The 10476-nt window shown below is 37.1% G+C and overlaps 1 protein-coding gene across 1 annotated transcript; it reads left to right on the top strand.

Annotated features, from left to right (window-relative positions):
- Positions 1–3191: 3191 nt before the first annotated feature.
- On the top strand, positions 3192–9566 carry vamp3 (vesicle-associated membrane protein 3 (cellubrevin)). Its single transcript, XM_063910852.1, has 5 exons — positions 3192–3307; positions 6376–6454; positions 7575–7733; positions 7949–8000; positions 8291–9566. Coding segments are annotated over exons 1-5 (309 nt in total). The 5' UTR covers positions 3192–3305; the 3' UTR covers positions 8308–9566.
- Positions 9567–10476: the final 910 nt, after the last annotated feature.

Here is a 10476-nt window from a genome sequence, read left to right as displayed (position 1 = left end):
TCACAATCCTTGCATGTATGCTATGGTGGCAGTCCAATTTAGTTGAGCAGTTTTGTTTTTTCGTTGTAGGGAATCAAACGACAAGAAAATGAACTCATCAACAAGTACTGAATTTTGAAATTGACCTTTAATAATAATAATAATAACTGTTCTCGCCTATTTAACATAGGCACAAAAGGTTCTCCTCACTCTCACAAGACCTTTAAAACACTGTATACTGATAGTCAAGGTATGTATACCTCACACTCCCCACTGCTCAGTACAAACCCATTGTCCCATTTGGAATGATCCTCGGAGCCGGGTGGGCGTGGGGATTTCTCAGGTGACAAACACAAAGTTCCCGGAGTTTTTAGTGGGCTCAACAGTCAAATTTGTGAGAGATGAAGAGTCTGCATGAGGACATGGCTGCAACAGTACTTACTCTGATGTTCATGATCCCCTACATATGCGAGGGAGGTGAGTTATTTTATGACACAGAATGAATGAGAAAATGCAATGTCTCTGCTATTCTTTGAACAATTATTACCATAATTGCATATTTCACCTGTTAATGCTTAAGCACTGCTGAGGAAATCGACAGCGATGGACTTCCTTCAGAAAACAAGAGAGAAGCGAGAGTCTGAGTGTTATCCCAGAGGCTGCAGCTCAGAGGCCAGTGAGTCTGGAGAACTGATGGAAACAGAACATGTTGGATATGTAAGTTTTTCATCTATCATTTGTATTTTGTTTCCCAATTCCCTTTTTTATATCATCTTAAATACTTGAATAATCTGCTGTTGTGCGGATGAATAGGCTATTAAACCAAGGTTTACATTGTTTTCTACACCGAAACCCGGAATTTCCACTTATGATTGAAACAGTTGGGTGGTCAATGTTGTAGCAAATTAGTCATAGTTTTTTTCAGGTTTGGGAGAATCACAATCATGTTGTCAAATGATGTCCCACTAATGTAATTTAGTGTTCAGATCAAGTAAACAAAAGGGAAAAAGTGCCATCAATCTTTTTATGTATCTGGGTCTTTGCAGGGAAAGAGATTATGCCTATGAAAGTATGAATAAAGGCCATGTGTGTCCAAAACCTGGACTCGAGGGATGAGAGGCGTTCCTCTGTTCGACAGGGATAATGTGTAACTCAATCAAGCAAGTCACTGAGGCATCGACCATTACCGTGTTCCTACTTAACAGGCTTGCAATGAGAAGAGAGAGTGAAGGCAGGCCATTAACATCGACTCTGTTACTAAGTGCACCTGCTACAAATATCAGGTGACAAGCATGAAAGCCAGCAGAGAGGTGGAATGTGATTAACTAGGATTTCTGTCATTTTGTAGGACATTAAGGTACATGTTGTTACTTTGTTGCAAACAATGTGTTCAACTACAGCCTGCCATTGTTGCAAGGAATGTATTAATAAAATGTATTTATAGGAGGAGAATTCAAGCCTGCTGTATAATGGAGATGCTGCTCAGGAAGGAATACACTATGTAAGTTTGGTTTAAAATCTCACCTACATTATGTTGTTATTTATAGATAAATATGAGTTATTTTACACGAGAAGTGTATGAATAAACCTATAACAACAAAGCCTAAAATCACTTTCATCTTGTAGGCCATCCCTGGAGGAGAATCTGTGGCGAATGACGGATCTGGGATGTAGCCGAGAGTGAAAGAGCAACACAACTATGTTGTTGTTAGTGTTGAGGGAAGCTCAGCTTTCCTAAAAGCTTTCGGATACCAAGGGCAACGTTGATTGATTGTATATTGGTGAACAAAGGGTACATACAAGTAACATGATTTGTTTAAGGATTAATTTGCATGCTCTATTTACTTGTTGTTTAATTTGTTAACTCCAATTGTTATTGACTTAAGTTTAGTACTTGCTGTCTTTAGTTATTACAGCTCAGCATGTGACTTGTTACTGAGATGGAAAGTAAAACGTAGGTATCCTTGTTAGAAATTAGAAAATGTTCTCAATAAAATATCTTTATCAATGTATCCATATTAGCTACGTTGTCCAGTATATTATAACTTTTGAAATATATTTGAGCAAACATAAAGCTTATAAACGTTTGAATAAATAAGATGTATATGTTATGCATGTTTTCTGTAACCTTTTTTTTATTAAAGGGTCTGGAAGAAATTAATCATTTATCTCTTGGAAGTTTAGGATTCTTTTTAGGAGGTTTTGAACCTGTGTGTAGTACTCCCTTTGCAATGTGGACCTGTATGTCTGGTATGCAGTCAGTGTCACTGTTGTTGTGTTGGTATTATTATTAATCCATCAAGTTAAAACAATCCAGGGAAATAGCACTAACCTGTAAGTCTTCACACACTGCCAGGAAAAAGAGCAGCTCGTTTCCTGACCTGTATCCTATATAATTGCATGATTATTTAACTGTGGATGTTCTCTGAAACAAATAGGCATAGTATTGCCCTCTGTGTAGTTTCTATTTATAAATCAGAGGAATGCACTAATCACACAGATGATCCATCTGTTTCTCTTGTTTCCAAGTGTTTCACATTTGAAGTACTCTTACTTAAAATATAAACGACATAAAGCTGTATTTCCTAAAGGATGTCACATGCTGATCACGGGCTTTGGTCGACTCTGTTTCCTCGTATAACTGGACAGTTGATCAAAACAATTAATGGAGGGAGTAATTAGTCAAATATAAGGAGTTAAATCTTCTTTATTTTAATGACTTATTTTCACATTTGCAATGTCTTCAAGTACAAACTCCTTTCTTTTATAATCTAATGTTATGCGTTAATAATTGTAGCTATGCACAAGAGGCAACAGGCTACTGCCTCTTTAATGCTGCCTTCAAGTTCTAATCGTACGATCAAACTTTTGCAACTCAAGCAGTAATTATTAGTACTTTCTATACAACATGCACCCAATCATTTAAGCTATTTTTGGATTATATTATATTTGGGAAACCTAGCAGCAAAGAGTTAAGTTGTGCACGATTATAAAGTGGATAAGGAATAATACACATAGAAATTATCTTTACAATTTATATTGTACATAATATTGTGTTAAAAGTTGTTCCATATAATACAATATCCCTATATTTACTGTCATCACATCATGATACACCTAAAAAACAAGAAAGTTATCACTTTACTATTTTTGCTAGTAAAACAAAAGTATCTGTAATTTCCATACGTGTCAATATATCCCCATTTTCCTATCGCACGGAAAGGCAGCATAATAACCAACGACAGTAACTGTTACGGCTTGACACTTTAGCTTTTAGCCTGCACACAAGAAACAGCTTCGGTCGTTTAAAGAAATTGCCTTTCACAATGTAAGTGATTAATGTTTATACAAAAAGGTTTTAAATTGCAAATGTTACACTGTCAAACTTGCGTAATGTAGGCCTACCGACCTTCCCGGTAGTTTGGTGAAACACGATCATAGGAAAAAAAGAAACGCCCAAAAGTTTGAAACTAGCAGCAACAAGTGCTATGGTCGTAGTTTTGAGAATTAAGCTAAGCTAACTATTGAGAGATGTGTTTGTTTTCCCTAAACAAACGATGTCCACTTAACTTAGCTAGTTAAACATCGCTAGACAATTAAAGTAAGAAATAAAGTGCCGGCTTGTATCACTTCCACAGCTGCGTATCGTTAAATATACATGTTAGCTTTATGCTAACCTAGCCTTTTCTCCGTGTTCAGGCTGTTTGTTTGGTGGAGCTAGCTACGTGGTTACTTTAAGTTTTTAAAACATTTCGTAGTTACATTTTAAATGTTGCAGCTCTGATTGGGAATTAGTACAAGTTAAAGTCGGTAAAATTAGTGGTGAAGTCCGTTTTAAGCAGAAAATGTATTGTAGCTAACCTTAACGTTTGTTTGTAACGTGAATTAACTGACGTTATATGAAGAGGTTATTTAAAGTGGTGTAGCTAGGACTTAGTGATGGCCTCTTTTTTAATCATTTACTGGTTATATTCATGTTACAATAGAAATAGAGAGTAAGAGAAATCAAAATCTCTTGTTTCCATTCACACCCAATTTAAAAGTACCACCCTTAACACAGGAAGTATGTCTAAAAATAAGAATACAACGTTATTTACAGTTTGCTCGTTATTTTACAGCCCTAATTAAATAGTAAATGTTTGGATAGTATTATTCCTTGCTGATGTTAGTTCCTGTTTTCAAATGTTTAACATATTGTACCCAATGCACTAGTCGTAGGCTAAGTCAATGGGAGTTATTTTTGGTTTTGTTTAATCAAAGCAGACTTGGACAGTGTTATCTTAGGAGACATGCGTTTATGATGTCAGGCTTAGAGGAAGCATTTAATCAAGATAAGTCATTAATTTTCGTCTGACTTTGCTCAGCATTAGGTGATGCAGTCAGCTAACGGTTCAGTGTGATGCACATTACACTCACTACACTACACATACATGACACGTGACCGTAAGCGCCTAATCTGTAAGCCTCACAGTATTTTTACAGTTCACTAAAGAAACTGCCAGTATAGCCAAATTGATATATTGTATATGTTTTTATTCTGTAAATAATACAGTATGTAAGATCTGTTCAGTCATTGTGTGTTAAACTCTCGAGTCATTTTTAAAAAACTGTGTTTACTAAAAGCCTGTTATCTCTGGATAGTTACTAGTTCTTGCTCTCATATTTTGATGGAAGAATATAGGCTTTTGCTATCATGCTCTTTTCAACAGGTTGAGTAACTTTTATAAGCAATAATGTCCTATAATACAACTACTCAGTCTAATTCTGTAACTTCGGTCTGTTTGTTTTACATCTTTGAACATATATGTCACCTTTATGGTCATGAATGCGAGAGAGTCACAAGAATCTGCTTACAACCATCACTGGAACCAAAGTGGCAGTCAATACGCCTTTACATGGAGGACAGGGCACTTTAACAGAATGAAGTCATCATCCATGTTAAATACACATTTGCTATTTGTTGTATGATTGTCTGATGTGTAAAATGCCGAATAGAAGATATGGTCATTCATTTGGAGTAGAAATTGTTCAGAAAAGGTCTGAGAGATGTATAAAATACAAGTTGCAGGGCTGGTGACATTACAGCAAGAATGATGAACCAGATCCGTAACAGACAGGCTGGGTATCACGAGAAAATGCCTATTTTGAGAATAGATTAAATCTGTTCTGAAATGAATATTTGTAAATCGTTTACAGGTTATTTACAGCTTTCAAATCTGGTCATTTTTCCTCCCCTATTTTTCTTAGTCTACTTTGATAGTGAATAAAAATGTAACTCTGGATTTTAGACTTTTGGTCAAACAATTTAAGTCATTTTGCGGCGTCTAGCTTTTCACCAACCAAAAAATGAACTGAGAAAATATTCTATAGATTAATCAATTATGAAAATAGTCATTACTTGCTGCCCCAATTGCTAGATGTCTGATGTTGAATATTTGTATTTGTACTTGCCCCCACCTCTTAATCATTATCCACCATAGCAGTGATTGTTTTTTTCTTACTTTTGAAAAGAGTTGTCATGAGTTGTTTTTTTCTTAATAATAATGTAATAGTTCATACATCAGCACAGTTTCCAGTTCAGTGTGATGTGTTCCTATGTCTTATAAAGCTAGACGGTAAGAAAGAAGTGACTTGAGCTCACCATAAAGTTCTTTTGTCATTTTTAAATCTCGGTCACCTGTTTCATACCTTGATAACATATGAGTATTTACGTTGGAAGTTGATACTTATAAGTAAAAAAACCATAATTAATGTTTTGGTTTTCTGATGTATTTCAGTATTCATGGGTGTGCCCGCTTGCTGTGTGCACGAACAGTTTTGCATGTAAAGGAGTGGGTTGGAGTGATTCATCTACAGCTGTCTTTAAATGTGGAGGTAGAATTTTTATTGGACACTGCCTCTTTCCCAGAGTCCAAAAAAATCTTGTATACGCTCTACAGTTTGGTGTTATCACCTCAAACCTATCTTTCCACTTCAAGTTTCCTATTGTCTAATTAAAAAAGAAGTGTAATTATCCGAGAGCAATTCTGGCTCATGTCAGGGGGGGGCAGTAGTAAACCATCAACATAAAAAAGAAGGTTTTACTGTGTAGCAGTGTCCATCATGGTGGTTTGAACATTAGACTGTAAATTGAATTGTAAATTAAATAAAAAAGGGATATAAGCTCATTTACCTATGATTTAACAATATTTAAATGGTTTTGAATGTGATTCAGAAATGAAATCTAAATATAGCTTAGAATAAGAATGGATAATCGCAGTTATGGTTAGGCTGTTTGCTTCCTTTATCACCTGCCTGAACAGTTTAGGTGCAGAATGAGTGAAATTGTATAGAAAACATTTTCCTGTAAAATCCAGAAAGCTAATATCTACTCTTAATTTGTCATCATCTCACCAGGTCAGCAGCCGGTCCAGAAGGTGCTGGCGCCGCGTCAGGCAACAAGCGCTTACAGCAGACCCAGGCCCAGGTGGACGAGGTATGGCACATCTCTGGTTTCTGGTCTACCAGATCCGGTTAAAGCTCCACACACTGGTTGATAATGAGGATAATGGCAAACTGTTTCAATTTAAGTATGTTTTATTATTAGTTATATGCAAATTATTGATTTTTTTGTTTATCCTTTTTAAGGAAAGCTCCAACATCAGAGACCACTCTTCACAATTTGATATTTCCAATTTCAGGGACACAATCAGAGGCAATTATATGTAGTCTGCCTTTCCCAGTGTGCGTCATTTATCTCACCTCGCCAACTGTTGTTATTGAACTCCTGCCCTCCCCCCCCTCCATCTTCAGCCACTATGTAACTGCCAGTAACTGCCAGCTTCCATAATGTCTGTCTGAAGACTTGCATAACCCTTGGCAACGGCGTTATGAATCATCACAATTAGGAATCGGTGCTCTCTGTTGCTCCACCTTCACATGTCCCCTCACATGCCAGATACATTTAATTGTATTTAAAAACCATGCCAGTGAGGCTACCCGGGGAGAAAAATGGCTGCTAAATCACACTCTTTCTGTGTTGTTAATCCACTTTACTGTTCTATTTGTCATTTGCGTCCCTCTTAATTTTCACCCCACCTACCCTGTGATTTAAATAAGCATGTCACCGAAAGCTTCCAATTGGCTGCCCGGGGTTTATATAATCAGTGCCACGGTTATGTAACACCTGCATGGCCCAGCACACTTCTCTGCGCCCCGCCTCTGTTTGAAAGGAGGGGCGGTTGTGAGGTTTGTGGATCAATGGAACATATAGGTTATGTGTAAACACAATACTGTTTGTGTGTGTACGTTCACATCTGCCTGGTTTTATTTTATTTATTTTTATGAAGCAGAAGGTTTTTAGTATCTTTCTTTTTACCTTGAACATCACTGTGTCTATATTGATGTGGTTTCAGAGGTTACTCATCCCTCACAGCAAACATGTCACCATTCTGCATAATCTATGGATGCGCTTAGACTCTATTCTTATATTTGTCGAAAAATGTTGTTGTTTAGTCAGGATTACCCAACATCCAGGTCAATCACACCAAGAGACATTTAAAACGTACCGACACCAATTGTTTTGTTCTTGTTTCTGTGTTTGTGTGTGCGAGTAGGTGGTGGATATTATGCGTGTCAATGTGGACAAGGTGTTGGAACGAGACCAGAAGCTGTCTGAGCTGGACGACAGAGCCGACGCCCTGCAGGCCGGAGCCTCCCAGTTTGAAACCAGTGCTGCCAAGCTGAAAAGGAAGTTCTGGTGGAAGAACTGCAAGGTGCCTAGACACTGTTTAGTCCAAAGAACACTCAAATCCAATTACAATGTTATCCAAATGCACAATTATTTCCCACGCAAAATAATAAATACATTTTTGAATTCAAAGTTAAAATGATATTGTTAAAGTCAGATTTTAATTGAATCTGCAATTATACATCCTTATCCCAGTTCATGTGTGTGGCACTGAACATGCTCTACCCTTACCTCTTGCAGATGTGGGCCATTCTGATAGCTGTCATATTGATCATCATTGTCATCATTATTAGTGAGTATCAAACCTGTGGTAATAGACGCTTCTTATCGACAACGTTGTTACACTTCTTGTTATTTTAATGAGTTGCCGCTCATCCCGCTTAATATGAAGTTGAACAATTTTACTGAGATTCGATTTAAACTGGGTTGTTGATGTTGACATCTAATAATAGTGTTAAGATATACTGTATATTACACTTAAATTCTAGATGCTTTTGTTAGTTTCTACACTAACATTCCTTGGTTAAACATATCTTCTTACTAGTCATTCATCTGAAATGTTTTTACCTACTTGATTCACAGTTTGGAATTGCTCCTAAAACCCCAACAAAAATGAGAAGAGGAGGAGGAGTGGAGAATACAATGAAGAAGAGGAGAACAGCACAGTTCATATTTAATCTCTGAGGAAGTCAACATGCCATTACTGGCAACTGAGCTCCACACAGTTTTTCTCCTGGCAGGAGATCTTCATTCCTTGTCCTGGTTTGCCCTCAGTGTGTGTGTGTGTGTGGGTGTGTGGGTGTGGGGGGGGGGGGTGTTCACAAATGTGCCTGAGTAAGTGGATGTCACCATACCAGAGTTTAACCCTGCATTACTACGACATACCAGACATCTTTAAACTTTTAATGGAGTTTTTTGCAACTTGCCAAAGACAGCAGAAACATATAGAAACAGGTCAATCATTGAACTTGAACTCAACAAAAACATATGAAAGAAAGAATAAATAAGCAATCTTCAAATGTATAAAAAAAAAAAAGCGCACACACATACTTCAAACTCAGGACTAGAATTGAAACTTGCGAATGTAAACTCTCTTCAACTTATATTGACTTTTTTATGTTTGATTAATAGCCATTGATTTGTGTGTGCCAGACTAAGAGAAGTGCCTTTGAGGATATACTGGTCTGTGTTAGTTTGTATTGTAACAGTCACCCTGCATATCAATGAATACATGATCCCTTTCAGACGCATACACATTTGTACTTTTCAGATGCCAATTTTTCTCCTCATTTTTAAACAAAATGTTTTGCTATTCTATCATGTTTTGATCTAGTGCTGTGCCCCTTCTAAATGTGCCTCTTGGTCTCTGGTATTGCTGCTTTCATCATTCTCAAGAACCAGTCATTCAAAAAATGTCACACTCAACTCTGTGTGTCTTTGGCTCCTGGGCAATACATCCGCCACGATTTATATAGTTTTATCCCCTAGCAATTTTAGAATAAATGCTTTATTTAGCTGCAAACGCTCACACAAATATGGACAAAAGAAGTTAGCATGCTGTTTCAAACACTACACAGTGTGTACATTACACACCCCCACATATATGTTCTTCCCTTGTCTCCCCAGAAATATGCCTTCCAAGTGTGAAGTCTATTGTATGAACGGTTTTTGAGGAAATTGAAGGACAGACAGACATTCTGACAGAGACTCCTTCCATTATAGTTAGACGTCTCAGTCAACCTGGGAATGATGGGATGAGTTTGCCTTATTTTATTTATTCACATGGTTAACTGTTAATACCTTTCTCTGTGTAAGATGTTTGATTTTTGGATTGAATAAAGAGGAATTTCATTGGTCACCCGACAACAAATAAGCTAACCAGTAACACACTGTTGAACTACCTGATCACAGCTGTCCATCTTCCTTTCACAAAGGACTTGGTAACCATGAACTAGTTTGAGCTTGTGTTAAGTGCCTATATGTTAAGACTCACAGCTAGGCAAGAGAAAATGCCACAAAGTTAAAAAGTGCTACACTGGTTTAAGAGTTGCAAATGGTATCAATCAGGTGCCATGAAGTTTGCCTTTGTTATATATTCAAGCACAAAACTTAGGAACATTTAGTGTTAGACTGATGCCTTAATAGGTTTCTCCAATGGAGAACAGCCATGCCTCACTGATCATATAGCAGCCAGTATACGAGTAGTGCCTTCTGAATGCTCCAACTGTACACACCTGCTGCTTGCTTTTCTAGCTGAGCTTATTAACGTTTTAATTAAGTCTTCTGTTTAGTCACACCGGTGTTTATTCCATCTGATCGTGTGGTATTTTAGTTTAATTGTGCCTCTAACTATAACTTCTTTTTTGTTTTTTTAGAACTAACCTTAGGGAGACAGTAGTTATTTTTCGGTCTCTGGGTTCACGGCTGCTGAGCATCGTAAGTGTTTGAGTGTAGAGAACAACTTGGCACACTGGATGATTGCGTTCCCTGCTGTTGTCTTCATCATCATCAAAATACATTCATTTTAATATTCACTCATGAATTGCATTACTGCCGGGACTGTTGAAGTTGCCTTTCCTGTCGTTTTTAAAACAGTGGTTATCTAGTTTTTACAGTGCATTGTTGTTACTATGGTCACTAAAATGAATGAAGACGGGCCAATTTTTTTGGGGTGATATATCCATTAAAGAAATCTTGAAATATTTTGGAGAGCCTCTGAAAATGCTTAAACACCTGTTTTTTATCACAGATGTGTGGAATAGTCATCA

The sequence above is a fragment of the Eleginops maclovinus genome, chromosome 20 (assembly GCF_036324505.1).
Source record: "Eleginops maclovinus isolate JMC-PN-2008 ecotype Puerto Natales chromosome 20, JC_Emac_rtc_rv5, whole genome shotgun sequence".
In the NCBI taxonomy this organism is placed as follows: domain Eukaryota; kingdom Metazoa; phylum Chordata; class Actinopteri; order Perciformes; family Eleginopidae; genus Eleginops; species Eleginops maclovinus.
This window is presented reverse-complemented; position numbering and strand designations above follow the sequence as displayed.